The sequence below is a fragment of the Danaus plexippus genome, chromosome 10, assembly GCF_018135715.1.
Source record: "Danaus plexippus chromosome 10, MEX_DaPlex, whole genome shotgun sequence".
Taxonomy (NCBI): domain Eukaryota; kingdom Metazoa; phylum Arthropoda; class Insecta; order Lepidoptera; family Nymphalidae; genus Danaus; species Danaus plexippus.
Genome location: NC_083543.1, coordinates 6,889,383 through 6,908,978, shown reverse-complemented (window position 1 = coordinate 6,908,978; position 19,596 = coordinate 6,889,383). Strand labels below are relative to the sequence as shown.

The 19,596-nt window shown below is 27.7% G+C and overlaps 1 protein-coding gene across 1 annotated transcript; it reads left to right on the top strand.

The window, feature by feature from the left end:
• The first annotated feature begins 16,114 nt into the window (after positions 1–16,114).
• Positions 16,115–19,115, top strand: LOC116767109 (venom allergen 5-like). Its single transcript, XM_032657288.2, has 5 exons — positions 16,115–16,355; positions 16,891–17,012; positions 17,892–18,152; positions 18,258–18,453; positions 18,574–19,115. The coding sequence occupies exons 1-5, from the start codon at positions 16,274–16,276 to the stop codon at positions 18,849–18,851; spliced, it is 939 nt and encodes a 312-aa protein (XP_032513179.1). The 5' UTR covers positions 16,115–16,273; the 3' UTR covers positions 18,852–19,115.
• Positions 19,116–19,596: the final 481 nt, after the last annotated feature.

Sequence of the window (19,596 nt, the reverse complement as noted above, 5' to 3'; positions counted from 1 at the left end):
AAACCCCTTAATCTCACCTGACGGAAGAAACGATGAGTTGGTATGCATTTTATTATAGGTAATAGTTACTTTTAGTTTATTTAATCAGAAAAACACTTGTCCATGACTTAATAAAACATGCTTACAGTTGATATTGTGTTGTATTAAACTAAACAAAATAATAAAATTTGATTGCATATACATACATAAGTAAATTAATTCGTATAGATTCATTTTGTTATTTATTATTATTTTTTTTTAATAAAAGGCAATATCTAATTGATTCCTTGATTAATGAAAAATAATAATTAAAGTCGCTAAACTCTGAATATTAAAATGTCAAATAAAAAAAAGTAAGCGGTACACGACAAGCTTTACATCGGTGTCATCAAACCAAACTAGTAAATGAGTCATTGATTTATTCAAAAGGGAACATATAAGTTGAGTCATCGATTCCCTTCCTTTGTTAAAATGCGAATAAAATTCTACTTTCAAGATAATTCAAATTAAGAGTTAATTATGGATGACCCAAAAGCAGTCCTTTTGAATTCTAATCTCAACTCTAAAAGCAATTACGATAACTTAGTAACGGCTAAAGAAAGCAGTATGTTTTTTTAATTTAGTCGGTGTTTTCTGATAAGAAATTTACTTTGTGGCAAAGTATAAAATGTTTCTAACAAAAAACAATAATAAGATTTTCTATGAATCTTTTTTAAATACTATATTAGTTATTTTCCTTTAAAAAAATACGTTAAATATAAGAGTGACTCATTTTTTACTTTATTTATACATATATTTTTTTGTTTAGGATGCTTAAGCTGGGAGATGGTGAAATATTTTCAAATTTATTAACATATAATACAACTTTCATTTCGTCATTAAATCAAAAAAAATATATAATAAAAGTTACAGTATTAAAAAATACTATGGAATCCGTAAAACACAATTTGTGACAAAAAGAGAGACTTCAAACGAACATCATCAATTAAAATGATAATTTTACGTACGATGTTATTAACACGGAACATTTTTTTTACAATATTCTTACAATTTGTAAGTCTGTAAGTATTATACGGAGAGGCTGCGGTAGGTATCGGGTCGACATAAACGTCGAAGGCTAACAAGGTGCTAAAGTAAACTTAATACAAAAAGGCATAAAAATTTACGACGTTCCTTTAATATGAAGTAAAATACTATCTAACAGATGTTTAATACATTTACATTTTGTGTCTGTTTCTCATTGTCTTTAAATCTATTAAATAACTATTTTGTCACAGATAAATTGAGGAGAATTTGGTAAAGAATATAACATTGTATAACATTTTAATGAACCTTACTCATTTCTTTGTTTATTAGCGAAGTTTTTACGTGTTGTAAATCATTATAATTATAAAAAGAAATTTAACACGGCAATTTAATCTAATAACTTCAGATCATTTCGACCAATAAACAAAGCACACTTAATAATGTAATAAAAATAGTATAATTTGAAATAATAAAATAATTTTGTTGTATCTTATTACATATGTTAATTTTATTATACGCTAGTCCAAAATAGAAAAATAATAAGGTTTTTTATTTTGATCGGTCAGAACCGCCATAAACTTTATGTTTTCCGAGAATCTATTTGAGACAATCAGGCTTTCGAATGATAATAAAGCAATATCCATATTGACAAATAAATAAAATCAAACTGTATAAAATCTTTAAAAATAAATGATATTGACTTTTCATACCAAGGACAAATTTATAAGGTCGGGTGCTTCAGTTTAATGCTGATGTACTTACTGAAATTTAATTTCAATGTCAAAGTTTATTTTCAATCAACAAATAATAATTATTATATATTTCTATTATTCTTTTTATATAAAAAAGAATGATATTTCAATAAAACCATTATTTGAAATCGATACATTAAAGTGTAGGTTAAGTCGATCTGAACGAGTTTAAGTGGAACGAAACCGTCTGTGACAACTTGAAAGGCTGTTATCTTAATTCGACTCCCGCATGGTTTCGCTGATAAGATCAACTTTCTTTTCGGTAAAGAAAAATAAAATAAAAATTTTAATAAGCTCAAACATCAGAGCATATAATATTTTAAAATTATTCCGAAAAAAATCTTAATTAACTTTGATTATTATCATCAGGTGTCTCGACCGGTGCTCTGTTGCCATACTGTCTACAGTATACCCATTTACATATTATGAGGGCAAAACGTCGACCAATCTAAATGAGTCGTAAATATCATATCAAATAAAATATGATACTAGTGTATTGTAATAACGTCCAATAATATATCACCAAGAGGAATAATTCGGAGGTCAATGTGCTTTTTATTATGACACTTACAGTTCTGCTTAAAATTTTGTGAGTAAAATGAGACCCGATTAACCGGTAAATATAATCAGTGATGGAACTAGTTAACCTAGTGGGGGTTCCGAATATTTTTGTAGTAAGTTTTGTATCTCAGACTTAGTATCAAGAAATTTGTATTATGTATAAAATAAGCTTGTCCATATAGAAGGGCTAAACGTGTCACAAAAGATATGATTCCAATCAATTTACTTTTACTAAACAATATCTATATGAGAACGTCAGTCAAAATTTCTGGTATCTTATTCAGAATTACTTTTAAAAAGAAGTTATAGCAAGGAAATTTTATATATTAATGTATTTGATTTCCAAAATAACGAAAATTTTTCATTAAATTCTAGTTTTTCATCGAATGATATATAATCTGCATTTTCTACACATGCTTTAAAATTAATTTACTTTTACGGCATCTAATTTAAGAATTACTTTTACTATTTTATGTCACCGTAAAACGAATTTAACTGTTTTTTAATTAAGAAGCATGAAATATAAATACGGTGAAAGGCCTGTTAAATAAGGCGAAGCTATTAATTTATTATCCTCTTAGACAAATCTAACGGTACTTATCTCGTTCTGTGGACAGAAACGCTAATCTTTGTCATATTATATAAATCAAATCCTAAACTTTCGATTGTACTATAATTTATTTTTAAGCCATTTACCTACAAATGAAATGTATAATAGACTTGTTTGTATGGTGCAAAGTGTTTAAAGTTTTGTATGTTTTTATATGAGCTGAGAACTTAAAAGTAGATTTAGTTTGTATATATCATCCGCTGTAAAAGTAGCATTAAACGCTTTTTGCGCCAATTACTGAAATGCCTTACTATTTGCTCGTTTATTTATTGATTTATTTTAAACGGCATAATCTGCTCATTTCTTTTCAATATTCGTGCTATCTGGAATGCATCAGATTTTTCCGTAAATTGAATTTTTGACGAATTCTCTTTAACTAATATTAATGCACCAAATAATTGCAATATTGAAATATGCTCAAGGTTTTCCGTATTTTTACACTTTTATATGGAAATCAAAGAAATCATGTGGTTGAGACAACTCATACATGTCATCGTGGTCATGACGCACTTTCATATTTGTGTTCAGTACTTTTGAATCATGTTGTTCTTAAGACTGGAATTTAAACAATATCTTCTGTTTGAATTCTATCATGAAAACAGTATTTAAAGCTTTGAAAGAAAAGTAGCACAATATACAGAAAAAAATCGTTTTAATAGTATGTAACATGGATATTTAATGTGTTTTTCACAAAGATGTTCCAATTTTTAACACTTTTTACCGTAACAATACCTACTTTGACATAAAGGCGCTGGAATCATTATTTATTATGAATGAAGTCGGCATTGTTAGGTTTCATTTTATTCAGATCGTCAACGAAAATATATTTTAATATGATATCAAAACTATAAGGAAATACTGACTTTCTTTAACAAATAAAAAAAGTTTACCGTTACTTTAACATAGTCAACTTACAATCAATTAACCTCTATGGATGTAATTCCATAGATTCCTTTTTTGTCTTCGGACAACATATACACATACTGTACTCACTGAAATCGCCTTTAAATCTTGTACACAATGACAACATATTCATGTTAGTGAAAATGTTAAAATAATAAATTATTAAGGATAAAATAGTGGTCAATAATTTTGTATAACACGGACGGAAATACACCGGGTCACCAATTACGTTTTTATTTATGAAATAAAATGTTTCCTGACAAAATACTCACTTCAAAATGACTTCCAAATAATGTTAAGGTCGATAAAACTGAGAGAAGAAAACAAATATAACCATATATAGACCGAATATTATACGTCGAGTACAAATTTAGATTGTTCCTCTTTATCACTTGATTATGTTTATATATTTTTTATTGTAGAATTTAAAAAAAATAATTTCTTTTTAAAATAAATTGAATAGTATCTATTAAATATATAAAATATTTTTAAATAGATAAAAATATTAAAATCACCTCCAGGTGTGATAGTGTTCAGATTTATTGACTTTGTCTAATTAGAGTTCTTAAATATCACAATTAATCAAACATAATCAATAGAGTTACAATTTGCATATTTGATTACTTAATTTCACCTTGAACTCTAGTCCTTTGTAACGAACTTTACACAAGGCCCAATGTAAGTTTTAATGTGATCAGAAACAAAAATAACGCCAACAAAATTATTTATTTCGCTTTATATTATTTTTTTGTATCTCTTATAAAATTTTAAATATGAATAGTAATATAAATGTATTTGTTATGCACTTACCACTGAGCCAATGTTATATTAATTGAAAAACAAAAAATTTTAAGAATAATAAACACTATGAAATCGATACGTTTCTTATTTCGTATTTTGTTTTTTTGGTACTGAACCTTATACAACCCAAAACGAATAATGACACTCGAAAACAGTCCGAGCTCTAATATCTTGATAAATTTGCATATTATAAAAAAAAACAACTTACATAAGGTTACGCTCTCCACTAAGCAGTTATGTGGAAAATAATTAACACCAATTAATACTCTTATTTTATTGATCGTCAAAATATATTTTAAGGTTAATAAAAAGCCAAAAGAAAGAAATCCTATTAAGATTAAAAAAAAATAAGTAGTTTTTTTAAATTAGTTTTTTATTAGAGCATTTTAAATAAGTGTTACATCATAATACTTCATGTTTATCAGCTTATAAAACAACCGTTCCCGAACTATTTAATATTATAATATATATAAAATTACGGATTAATTTTAAAGTATTTAAGCCTATTTAAGGTGAATTATTATAATACCACCATTCATGAACATAAAGATAAAGTTATTGAACGATATTTTAATACTTTTTATAATTATTGTAAAAATGTACACTCCTTAATATAAAAAAATATATGAAATAAAAATTTTAATTATTCAAGTAAAAAAAGACTACCATTACCTTATGCTCTGATTACTTAATCAATATAAAATATATATTTTTTATTTATTTCTAAAACAGCTGCGGAACTCCTTAATTTATAAATATCATTTCTATGTTTTTGTTTGAAGTGCTATCTAGCAAAATCATGATTTCTCATGCGAATATAATAATAATATTTTTTTTTTATAATGTGTTGTTATCCAGAAATAATGCAATATATTATAAAAGTAAGAAAGTAATCACAGCACCGTAGCTGAAAAGAAAAATTAAGGTAAAAAGAAGTAATAAATAGGGTTCTTTTTGTGGAGAAAAACCGGTTATAGTGAATTTAGAAAAGCAGTAATAAAAAAGAATCGTTTTAAAAGTGACAGTTATTACATTTATTGAATTTCAAAAAGAACACACAAGAAAATCTGTATTATATAGATTTTTTAAATTGTCATTAATTTGCATGTCATTGTTATGTTTGAGGAAACGTTTATTTTAAATTTGTAAAAAAAAAATAATGTTTGTGTGTAGTTAGTTATATAAATATATCATATGTAAAGAAAAAAAAGAAAAAATAATAAACTATCTTCGATGAGTATAAGTACAGAACACCGCTTCTGCATGACCGACTTGCACTTGTCCTTTATTTTATTATTGAATTTTGAAGATTAATAAAAAGATCGTTTTATATGCGTGACATTTAGAATCAATATTAAATAAAGCAATAATAAATTGAAAACATATTTCATTATTTATAACCTGATAAAAATTGTTTTAGCTGTTATAATTATATGCAATATTTAAATATAAACATTGCTATCTTTATTGGATTGCATAATTAATGTCTATGGAACACTAACTGTATCAACGTATCGAAATTAATTATATCAATTCTTTTATGATACTTTTGATTTATGTGTGTCAGTGTTCGAGCAAGCTATGGCAATTATGAGTTACTGAATTATAATAAATGTCAATGATAAAGATTACAGTAGAACAAAATGTTAAGGTCATTGGTCAAAAGTTCAGTATGTCGGACATCCATCCTCGCCTTAATAAAGGACCACGCATATCAATTAATCACAGGCGGTGCTTTTTGATATAACACATTTTTCGTATTATGAATTATCATATATATTAATGAAAAATATTTTACCAAAAGAACAGGATCTTCCTGTTTGACAATATCATAATCCTATTGTTATTATTGAATGTGCTTCGAATTTACGTCATAAAAGATATGTTCCGATCACTGATAGCAATACTTAAATAAATGTCTTTTGGACACAATTTTGAAAGACAAAAATTTTGATGTTTAGTTACAAATGACGCATGAGATACACCTTCATCAAACAAACATGCTCACAAATGCTCGCACTTAAATTTGCACTGTTTTTGCGTCAAATTAACAAGAAAGATTTATTTATGTGCGGAACGTTGCCAACATCTAATTAACATATGTGGAAAGCAAACATTAATTTTTTTGTATTTTCTACGACTGAGTTTGAATGTAAATAGGCGTGACAAAAAACATTCACATGTTTATACTGTCTGTTGTTATTCTCTTCAAAACATTATCCATTACTTGGATGTCGTGAAAATTTTATTATTTATAGCAAAAGCGGTTTCATAACATTTATAAATAAAATAAAGATAAAATTTGAGAATTTTCCAGACAAGATCACATTATATTTTAAAGGAGATTCATCAATTAAAAATTGTACTTTTTTATTTTTGTATTAACGTGGAAGAAATAATAATGAATTTTTAAATAAATAATTTATTAAGTTTCTAATCTGCGTGACAAAGGATTAATTTGGCTTTATAATGGATTTCTTAATGAAAGAAAGAGAGTTTGTTTCATTGAACTTGCAACATGACTTCATCAGAAACTGTCTTTTTTCCTTCCTTGTCACATATTCAAGTTCGTCCGAAATGTACTTCAAAAGTGTTAAATATTATAAAATGGACATGCAATTTTTTTTTAATCATTTACAAATAAAAATACACGTAAATTTGTTACACAAATATCGAAACACGTGTCCGACAGACGCTTCTCTTCAATGCTAAACATACTTCATTTCACAGCACCTAGCACTATATATCTAATTATCTTCTTTAGACTCTGACTTACTATTGTCAAAGCACTTGGCAATGGGTAATAAATTAGTATGTTGGTACAAATCGGAACTTTCCATATATTTATTTAATAACATATAGAAAACAATTAATGTTAAACAGATATAAATAAAACATGGGTGAATTTCCACAGTGTCTTAACGAATTCTATCATTTTGGTATCCATTATCGCCGGCTATGTATGTGCAAAATTGATCGTAAAGAATTTCGACAAGTAGACAGCTTTCGTTATATGTTTCCTTTAAAAAAATGTAAACATGTTGTAAATCTGTACATACGGTCCATACATGCGGTGTTCATTAAAATTTTACATCTGAAGTCAAATTAAATACGATCGGTTTAAGTGTTATTAAAACTCATTGAAGTATTTTGAGTTGATAGGTCCGTTTATTATAAAAATTATAATTAGGTATATTATTTAAAACTATAAAAAAATACCCTATTTAATAATATAAAAAAAATAATTTGAAGCTTTTTATTAGAAAACAAGATTGATTATACTGATTTTAAGACATTTTCCTACGCAGTGAGGATCGTTTAACGAATTTCAGCCATTCTAGCACGCAATATATCTAAAAAATACATTATATTAATTAATAACAATTAACTATTAGTATAATAATATCTCTACCTAAAACAAATTGTTCCTACAACATGCAAACACGTTGTGTTTGTTTTAACATACAGTTGTTATGTAAAGTTAAGCAAAGACTAAAACGTGACATCGTAAATAAATACCAGTGTAATTTCTTTTTAGTTCTTGCGTTTCATTTACCAATTTCAAGTATTTTGTTTTAAAAACAAAAGACAAAACAATATTTTTATTACACTGTCGGTCACAAAGTAAGTTATGACACATTATCGATTCAGCCATCAGCTTATATTTTTCTCGTGCGGAAGTCATTTGATTTTTAAGATCCAATTTTTGTATTCCCCTTAAACCAAGACAGGTATCAAACGACGAAATCGAGATGTGCTTAAGTTCGTTCTTACGAAGTCTCAATTGAATTTATTTTATTCATACAAATAAGCCATTTGTAGAATTATCAGGTTTATTTTTAAAAATTAAATGTGATCATAAAAGCTTTTAATATTTTTTTTACAGTGTAACTGTTTATTTTTGTTAGAATTGTATTTTATCGTTTAATTGTTTTATAAGGTTACAAAAACAAGAAAAAAAAAAACAATTAAAAGAAGTAATAAAAGTTTCAATTAGATTATAATTACGTAAAAATTTAATTAATTTCAGTGCAATTTATCAACCATCCGGATGTGTATGTTATTAAAGCTGAAGGCTGTACTTAATAAATAAGGAAAATGTCCCTACGATCGTCACGGCCTATCCACATTGTATAAACTTTATTACTCTTCAATCAAAATAATATAGCTATTTAAATCCAATATCGCTGTTTTCTTATTAAGTTACAAGGGAAATCAAACGAATTTGTTTTCTGTAAGTAATAGATATTATAATTTTAAAATTAGAATAAAGCAGAATAAAACCTTATACGGTTCAGTACCTTATATTCATAACGGTTATTTTTTGAGTGTACCGTTTTTATGACATTTCAACTTAAACGTTATTTTAAATTATCAACCTCATTTTAAGCTTTTTACGTGTTTAAGAATATGATTAGTATCGTTATATCTCTTTTAACTCTGAGATGATTATTTGTCCCAATTTTTTACTGTTTGTATTAATTTTAGTAATGGTACTATATAAAAATTTATTTTCCATTAGAAGAATTTCGGATTCATTTAAAATATTGGAAGTATGCTTCAATAAAGAGCTGTTATGTAACAGCTCTTTTGATTTTGCTCTGGTTGAGTCCTTAACTTCACTGACTTCGTCTCTGATCGAAGTTCAAACCGCAGTCTGTCACTTTCTAGACATTTGGTCGAGGTTATCATATAAGTAAAAAGCGTTACCCTTTATGACATGGCCCCAATAAAGAAGCAATATAATAAATTAATTTGTATTCCCCCTTTACCAAAGATAATACACGTTTAAAATGACAATCTATTTAATACTCTCGTAACCAGCCATCTACTTTACAGTAAAAGCCTCTGTTATCGGCAATTTATCATCTGATTTATTCATTTCACAAAAATGGAATATAAAGAGGCGTGATTTTTTGGACATTCTTTTGATATATCGTAAAGATGTCTCCAAAAGAAGTCGAGTATCACGATTCCCGATTACATCACGTATCCATACATTTTCATATTTTATCGACTGACTTACCGGTTCACAAAGCGCTTATAAGTGCAGCGGTGAGGAAGCTTGCAGGGAAAATTGTATCTATTCGATGGATAAATGTCGTGTTTCAGTGATATTCTAACGTTGTATTATTTTTTTTACTGTGATAGCTGTGGGTAAGTCGTTTTTACTGTACTATATATAAAAAAAATCTGAAGTGAATTTCATCTGTGTTCTGAGCCTTTTGCTGCATAATTGTTTAGTTATTTTAAATAGAAATCTTTTAATCACTAACTCCTATTGTTATACACACTTCAAGTATAGTGGAATAAATCTAAATATAAAAAGAATAATAGTATGTAATTAAATAATTTAATAGGAAAATAAGATAAACAATCAAAAGTATTAATTTAATTTGTGATTTTATCGAAGTAATTTTTAATTACCTAAATTTCAGTGAGTTATGTAATTAATTACTTGATTGATTAAAAGAAGTAATTATATAAGTATAATTCTTAAAAACAAGCCTTGCAATATACATATATGTATATTAATAATAAAAGATTAAATCCTAAGATTATGGTGCAATCATTCCCAATATTAAAGTTATTATAATTGAACTTAAATTGTTTATAAAATGCTATTTACTTTCCCTATTTTCTTGAAAACAATCGGAGGTCAGCATAATCACGGCCCAAGTCTTGCGGTCAGCAACCTCATTGCAGTGACTCATTCAATTTAGGCCAGGAAATTTCCTGGTAAAACTATGTGAAGAAGAATGCAACCTACTTTTACCACCAGCTCACCGCAATTGTCCATATGATTACTCACGTTATGCGAACGAATTCTTCGCTGTTCATTAAATTAATTAAATAAAATTAGTTTAACAAACTGGCAAATCCGATCCTTTAATTATATGGCTATAAGTCGCTGTGATTCATTATAATATCGGAATTCATTTACTCTGAATTACCAATTAAATACCACAGGAAAATTGTTGGACTAACAATTTCTTCTTGCACTTTCACTTCACTATTACATTTCAGTAATAAAAGTGACAAACTTTTTTTATTTCTTACCTGTCTATTGGCATTAAATAAAATAATTTATGTCACATCCATAGTGAGCTGTATGTTTCTGTTGGCCTTTGTAAAAAAATATGCATTCAATTAAGTGTAGCTTAATAATAGTTTTAGCCTTTAACTAAATCTGCTTCTTTTATTTTGGACACAATTTTATTTAATTGGGGTGATACTTAAAGGTCACTACAACTTAGGAAAAATATGCGTATCATAAAATACTTTTACTATGACATTGCAAGCTGACGTTACATTATAAATTGTGACAATATTTACGTATTTTTCATTGAAACAATATAATATTATCATTCTTATATCTAAAAACATACAAAGAATGTGTGTTACTAATATTATGAATATAATAATCGTCAACTTGTTTTGTTCATTGTATCTTCTCGCTTATTCAGCCTTTCGTATCAGAAGTTTCTACTAATATTGAAAAAGGTATAGGAAAAGAAATAAGATTATTTTACTTAAAAAATCCAGCAGAGCCACATGCAAAACTAGTATTCGTAACATATTTTTAAGTCTCTTTGTAAGTATGGAAGTGTGTGATTACTGTCAATCAAATAGAGAAAGTACTTATTCAGAATTGTCATTGTCAGTCTGGTAAAAGTATGTATGTATATTATTGATGATTAATGGGAAAGTAGTTCTCGGTTCCGAGAAGCAAATATTTGTTTATACTTTCATATGACGGAAATCAGTTTGCCATGACTGCATGTACTATTACTTGAGGACAGTTGCCAATTAATGTATTTTTCAAATGTACATCCTTATCAGAAATGACTGCGATCGAATTTATTAAGACAAAAATAAATGATCTCTTTTAAACATAACTCTCGTTATAAAATCCAATAAATATTGTTTAATATCAAATAACACATTATTTTATTAGGTCATGCATCATTAATATTTTTGGAACAAGAGCGAGTTTCTGAGAAATTAAAATCTTAAACAAGTTCCGACACCAAAATAAATCTTTTCCTTTTGGTAAAAAAATATGTGAGGTAAACAAAACTAATGATCTATTATGCATAAATTATTATTATCAATTAATCTATGTTTATTCGAAAGTTTATAAATATTTCATCTCGTTCCCTTATTGTATAATTTCGTAATTAAGACATAAAATGGAATAAAACTACTACAAAATTTCCTAACTTATAAAAATTTACCATGACCCTTCCAAAACGACTACCGTTTTTTAAATCGTTATCATTAATCTGTTCTTAAATAGAAGAAAACAAATCATATGTTTAAAGGCTGTTTTTAATTATTAATGAAGCGTCCGATTTAATAGCTTGATATTTATCTTAAAGTTATTTTGCTGAATTGATTTATTAATTTAATAACCTCGATATTCAGACAGTGTGGCGACTGGATCGAGATTTTGTACTGTGATTTTGCATTTAATATATGATTATCTGTACAGTTCTACTGAAATAACCATTTCATTAACAATTAATATGTTTGTTTTAATATGTAACTATCATAGATAAAGATTTTTAGTATACCTATAAAACAGATAAAGCATATAAACATTATAAGTACATAATATACTTCTAACTGGTATTAACACTAACTTGTATGATATTTATTGTATTATAAACGGTGTTGCGTATAATATTTGGAAAAGATTTTAGCAGGATGTAATGTGTTGGTGATGGTCAAACATGCTCACCAAACATCACACGCTATGTTCACTTATTTAAAATTATTTTATAAATAAGTATGCATAGTCTAAGTATGCATCTTAACACTACATACGAGGAGTCGAGAGTTTTTCATTCAATAACTTAATTTTATACTTTTTAATGTGTGAAAAATGTTTACGCTACGTGTTAGACTAAGACTTAGACTAACTAACGCTGTAACGCTGTAAACTAAGACTAAGCTTAATGATGAATGATGTAAAGTGGACATTTAAAGTCTTTAGAAGTTAGACTAATTTAGAAGTTTTAATAATAAATACTGAAGATATTAAATTTTAACAATTGATATTAAATTTTAACAACTGATATTAAATTTTAACATATTACTTTTATTTATTGAGATATTAAATTTTAATAATTGTGTGTAGATTTAATCACTTTGCGTTAAAAAAAAGGTTATATGAATGTGAATACACAAGAATAACTCGCAAAACGAAACGCTCCACACGAAACAAAACAGCAAAGTTTTTTACGTTTCTGTGGTTTATCTTAAGGAACTTTTTTATAAGTATAATTATTAACATATTGGCATTTAAACTTTATAGATAAAGATGAATTATATGTAAAAAAAATAAATTATCTGATTGTTTGATATCTTTATATTCTCTATACATTTGTTACGGCTGACAACGTAAGACATTAACTTCAAACCCATCCTTATATCATTTCCTGATACGAGTCATGATTTTATAATATATTAAATGAAACACGTCTTTTGCATCGTCTGTTCAAAAAAAAAAATTGTTAACAACATCTTTGAATAAAGGATCCTTAAGATCGTGAGTTCATAAAAAAATTCGTTATTTTCAGGGTAATTGCAGCGATTGTCACAAAATTCTTTTCAAATTTATTGTTATAACTATTGTATAATAATAATGCTGTAATACATTAAAATCGTTTTGTGTTTCCCCAGGTAATATTTTGAATAAGTACTCGGTCTAAATATGGCTGATACTACAATAATGACATTTGTTTATTTATCGTAAACCAAATAATCCTAATACAGAGTGTAAATGATCATGTATGACTGATGGGATTGAAATCATCTCCGCACATATATCTAAGGAAACATGACGAGACATCGTGTTCTAAAAAAAACTGTATAAGGCTGATTCTACAAAGATTTTAAAAAACATACTATAGGATTATTATTGATTATTAATTAAATAAGTATAGATATGGGTAATAAAGTTTAAAATAGCGTTAAAATAAAGTCAACCGCCTAGTTTTGTGACCAAACAGAATAACATTCTTCCACTGTAAATTACTTACTTACATACTTGTCTTGTCCTTGTCTATTTAGGCTTTCCCTCTTAAAAGCTGATTTATTATTTGACAATCAAACAGTTAAATGTGAATAATTTACATAATTTATGCCGAGTGATGCATCTACTCTGACCGAGCTTCCGTATTTATATAAAGCAAACACTGTCAAAGATATCATAAATCAAGGATTTTAATAATTTGAACAATTACTCATTCGTACAAATGCATAAATAAAATGTTATACTCGTCTGTTAACTTCGTCCCAAATAAAGAGGACTACAATAATTTGATAAGGCAGGTTTTAAGGTTTTCCTGATTTTAAGCTACCTAATTTTAATGTCTCATTTATAGCGGTTACTGCTTTAGCATAAACAACGAGTGTCGTAATTTCAATTCATGAATTGAGTAATTTTATGTTAAAAAAAATATGCTCAGTTAGCTATTTTTACATAATAGTTGTAAGGATCGTAGTAAAAAATATTTCATAAAAAAACTTATTAATTTTGACAGCCTATTATCTGGTTACTGGTTTATTTAATAATATTATACGACCGCTTATTTAAAGGTCAAAGGAACAAGGTTTGATAAATCCGACGAAACTCTAGAAACTTTCATCAAACTGTCAATTTGCCTATCGATACAATAATATATTAACCGAATTAATTTACCCTTTTTTAAAACTTTATCCTTTTGTACGATATAAAAATGATATTTATATATTATTGACTAGACGTATTTAAAATAGGATATAAAAAAAATGATCGCATAATCATTCTAAAAATGTTGGAAGTTGCAAGTCTTATTTTGCAATTTATTGGTTCCGTATAAAAAAAAAATTATTTGATTATAAAGAAATATTATATTAATATCGTTTTAAGCTATTAATTAAAGCAGTCGTTTTTTTTTAAAGAAAAATAAAGATTACAATTTTTATTATCATTAATAAGTTAATACAAATGAAGATAAATCTTGAATCATTTAAGAACCATAAAGAAATATTTATTTTGTGATATAATTTAAAATTATTTACTTGACGTAAAGTACACGGCATTCAGTTTACCACAATATCATGCTCTTTCCTCAACTAGAAATTTCTTTAGATCTTAACATCCTGACGAGCATTATTATGTGAAATACATAATACGTTAAAAACCTTTTATTTAGATTGTGTTTGTCAAATAATTTTAGCTTTTCATTATTTCAAACGATAGAGTAAATAAGTGTTTGATATATATTACAATTTCATACATCGCAATATTCCTGACAGCGCGCTTTTGAAAAGATAATAATCTAAAGATTCCGTTTTCACGTCTGAAGTACAGAACCCCAAAAAGGAACAAATAGCAATATTTTGAAATATAATACTTAATTTAAGTAAACGATCTCAATTTTGTTTCAAATTTTTAAATACCCATCATGTATTTTTGTAAAATGAAGGTTATTAATATGCAAATAAAATAACTACAGGCAAAATCCAACTCAACTGATAAACCGGATCAGTTGCCAACAGACAAGGTGGCTCCTAGAACGTGTCATTTTAATATTTAAAAGTGATTTTAAATATTTAATTAAAAAACTTGAATCTTATAAAGCGCTTAAACTTTTTATTTTATATGATTTTTAATCAGCTCTGAATAATATAATTTTTTGAACGGAACATTGTTTTTTTAGTATTAATTATTGAAACTCAACTAACAGATAATGATCTTTTATATAAGAATAAACTCCTATTATACTATAAATAATAACAGAATAGACTCCTATATATTATATAACATAATATGTTTAATATTATGACTATTAGAATAGGAGTGAAAAATAAATAATTATTTTAAAGTATGAAAAGAACTTTATTCATTTCTTTATAAACAAAGATGGCATCGAGCATGCAAAAATGCAACACGAAATTTTACTGTTTACATGCCTATGAGACCATCTTCCCTTATATTGTGAAAACCATAAAATTAAGTAGCCTCTGACTCATAAATGGCTGTGTTATTCTTTCCTTGTTTTTAGCCACCTATAATTTTACTTAAAGACCACTTCCGTTCCGACCAATATCTGTCAACATATTTCCACCTTTGGCTCAGACGTATCACAAGAACTCGATTTCATTGACAACAAGCGGCTGCCGAATAATGAGTTTTAAATTATTACTGCAGATAAAAAGTAGCTGAACGACGTCCGCTTAACCTTTATTTATTTCATAACTGAAAACCCTACATAAGCTATATATATGATACTTGATGTTAACTAACGTGTTTTTGTAAATAACATTTTGGAATAGTATAGTTTTTTAAAGGTATAACATTATTGGAATGAAACTGGCAGTAGGCACGACTTGGTGTTAGAGCAGCTATGTTCAGAATCAACGTGTGGTGGCGTCTCGATGTCTCCATGGTAACGGGGCGGATGATATTTAAGCGCGCGCCCAGCTATTAACAACACTAGATTGCTAAAATCCGGAGAGCGCGCCGCACGCACTGTGCAGCGGTTACCGGTTAATTATATTTGAAGTTTCGTAAATATAAGTGGAAGCTTTTGTTACGAATCTCAAAAGTAAGAAGTGTTTTAATTTCAGTTAAGTGTTGTGAAAAAATATGAAGATGATATCCCTAGTGTTTGTTTTGGGAGCATTCCTCGCAGGAACAGAGGGTTGTGGACCTGGAAAGCAGATGTTACGTAAGTTGAAATAGATTTACATTTCATTTATTTATTTACACTTTAATTTTAGTATTAGATATTACTTCTTCAAACAGAATCAATAACTGTATTCATTGAATGTTTTTGGTAATTATTTGTCCAGAGTAAATTTCTACCCCTAACATTTTATAAAATAAAGTTTTGTCTTTACTAATACGATTTTTTTTTTTAATTATAGTTATATCACTAATAAATTAAGCCACCGCCACTAAGTCTAGATTACAAGAGTGAATTTTAATCAGAATATCTCTTTTGCATACTCGTATCAAACAAGATAATAAAATTTTATTGATGGAGACACCTTAACACGCACGGGTCCTTTGAATTTGGGTGTAGAATTATGAAATCATAGACGAAATTGTATTATCTTTTACCTTGACACATAGATATTAAAGATCATGATCACTATGATTTTTTTTTTTATAATTAGAGAATTTTTGAGCTTCGAATAAAAATACAATGAATTTTTACGATATAAGGATTAATTTTGTATGTTTTTTTTTTCTTTCTTAAGGATCTGGAGGACTAACTGCATATGAGAAGCAAGCTATCGTAGATGCACACAACCGTCTAAGGCAGTCCGTAGCTTTGGGTCAAGTGTCAAGTCAGCCTCCAGCAGCCAATATGATGGAAATGGTATGTAATAAAATTAAAATATTAGCCAACGTAAAGTGTAAAAAATCAATGCTTAACAAAATGTTGAAATTTTAACGATCATCACAAAATGGTTAAGGGTATGAATGAAGTAATAAAAATTTAAAATGTCACAATAAATTTATTCACAAAATATTGTTAGTTTGTACCATATCTCTTATATATCCGTTGTATTATAAAAAAATATATATATTTTCAACGTATTCCAACAAATCCAGTGAGAGGGTTTGACAAATTCTCCCAATAAAAATAAATAAAACAAGTTTTATGATTAAATAAAAATAATTCGGAACATTGATGTCAAATATATTCACAATGAAGTATTTTAATGATTTTTCGTAAATTTTATTTAAACGTGACACCATTTCGTTTTGCATAAAATATCAATTCAGTTTGATGTGCAGCATCAAATATATACATATGTATGTATTTTATTATTAAACAAAGCAAAATGACCACACAGGAAAAATTTAATTATAATAAAAAAAAAAATTAACGGGATACTAAAAGTTAATGAGGCTAATTTGTATTTCGTCGTTTGAATTAAAAGATTGGAAGCGAAATTAATATATCAATTTGCTTTAAAACACAGTTGAAATCATAATAATACATTTTTAATTATTAAAAAGACACTTTTCATTTTAATATGTTTACTTAAACATTTTCAAAGAGTTTGTTGTAAGCGGGAGATTAATCGAAAGTGATCGTATGAGCGTAACATTATTAACATTAGAGTCTATGACATTGACCTCGGGAAGGTTCAGCGTCCTGAGCGTACATAGAATGCCATTAAATAAACTTTTCTTATTATGTTACTTCAAAATTCACTTCCATAAAACAACTTACGTTTATTGTTATTAGGTATGGGACGATGAACTTGCGGCGACAGCACAGCGCTGGTCTGATCAGTGTACGCCAGCACATGATCGTGCATCTCAACGAGATGTTGGACGTTTCCCTGTGGGGCAAAATTTGGCAGCCACTTGGACAACCCGCCCACCATCTGACCAATCAGACTCCGAACCAGACTTCATGAAGCAAATTGACGCATGGTTCGATGAAGTTAAAATTTACGGTTTCAAACCCATCAATGGTGGTCATGGAACCGGCCATTATTCTCAGGTAAATGAGAACTCCAAATGCTTCTAATTTTAAAATAAATAAATGATACTTTCGATACTTTTGTTTGTGAATGGTCATAATAATGATTTGTTATATTTATTGTAGCTCGTATGGGGAGAAACATCACATGTTGGTTGTGGCTACACTTTCTATTACGACCCTAGCCGAGGATACACTAAGCTGTATGTTTGTAACTACGGGCCCGGTGGAAATGTGATCGGATCAAATCCTTACGAGAAGGGCAGCCCATCTTGCAGCGCCCATGGTCTCGCTGATTCAAGGAAATATTCTGGTCTTTGCTGTAAGTTATGAATCTATTCTTATATTTAAATATTTCAAACAATTTTATCGATTCTCTGCAATAAATGAATTTTATATAAGCTTCAAGATTCCGTAAAGTAATCCTTTCTTTTTATTTCAGCAACGAGCTATACTGCCACTTCAAGTTACCAAAACGTGGACAATAATAATGGTTACATCTCGAATGTCATTCCCGACAGCACAGCGGAAGCTCCAGGCTATAACTTCCAATTTTTCAAACAATTCAACAACGAATATCAATATCAATATCAACCACCAAGAAATTACTACCAAGAAACTTCTACCTTCAGGCCTTTAATCAGTATTTTCAAGACTGCTTCAAATTTGTTTACCAAACCGAAGTCTCAGGGCTTTCGGCTTGGCAATGTCTTCTTGTAATTTACAAAATAGTACTTAAAACTAATAGCAGTATTGTATCACTACTATAAAAGAGTGACTTGACTGATTTTTCGAATCTGTTATACGCAGCCTTCGGAACATAGTAGATACATTCCTTGGTTTTACAAGGAACATAAGGTCTATAGCAGTTTATTGTACGTAAACATTGAAGGTTCTATAGAATTTAACAATACGCTGTCGAGAATAACCTTCTAGTATTAATCAAACGTAAAGTATATTGTTATTTAGTGAATTTTTATTTAATAATAAAATTTATAATATTAATTTATTTTTTTATTCAATGTTACTTTATAATGTAATATAGAATATTTTAGTCAATAAAGAGAGTTTTGTTATTTACAATACTATAAATAAAGCCCCGATACTAATATGAAAAGGAAAAAAGAAACGGTTTACCATGCAAAGTAAGAAGACAGCAATGTTTAAAAATGTATTGAAATCTTTTAAAGTTTAAACTTTGCTCTTTACATATAAAATCAAACACAAATATTATGTTGTTAAACAAGAACTAAGTGATGTTCGCTTGTACTGATTAACTACACTAGAATATGTATTGGTTGTCGTATTTGTATTCACGTCAGAGTTTACAAAGTAGACAGACAACAGAAGGATAAGCTAACAGTGATTGATCTGGTGCAAAATAAATATTCTCTCCATACAACAAAGTCTGATATTGCTGTCGTATATTGATTAAAATGCTATAACTTCTGTTTATTTAAAAATG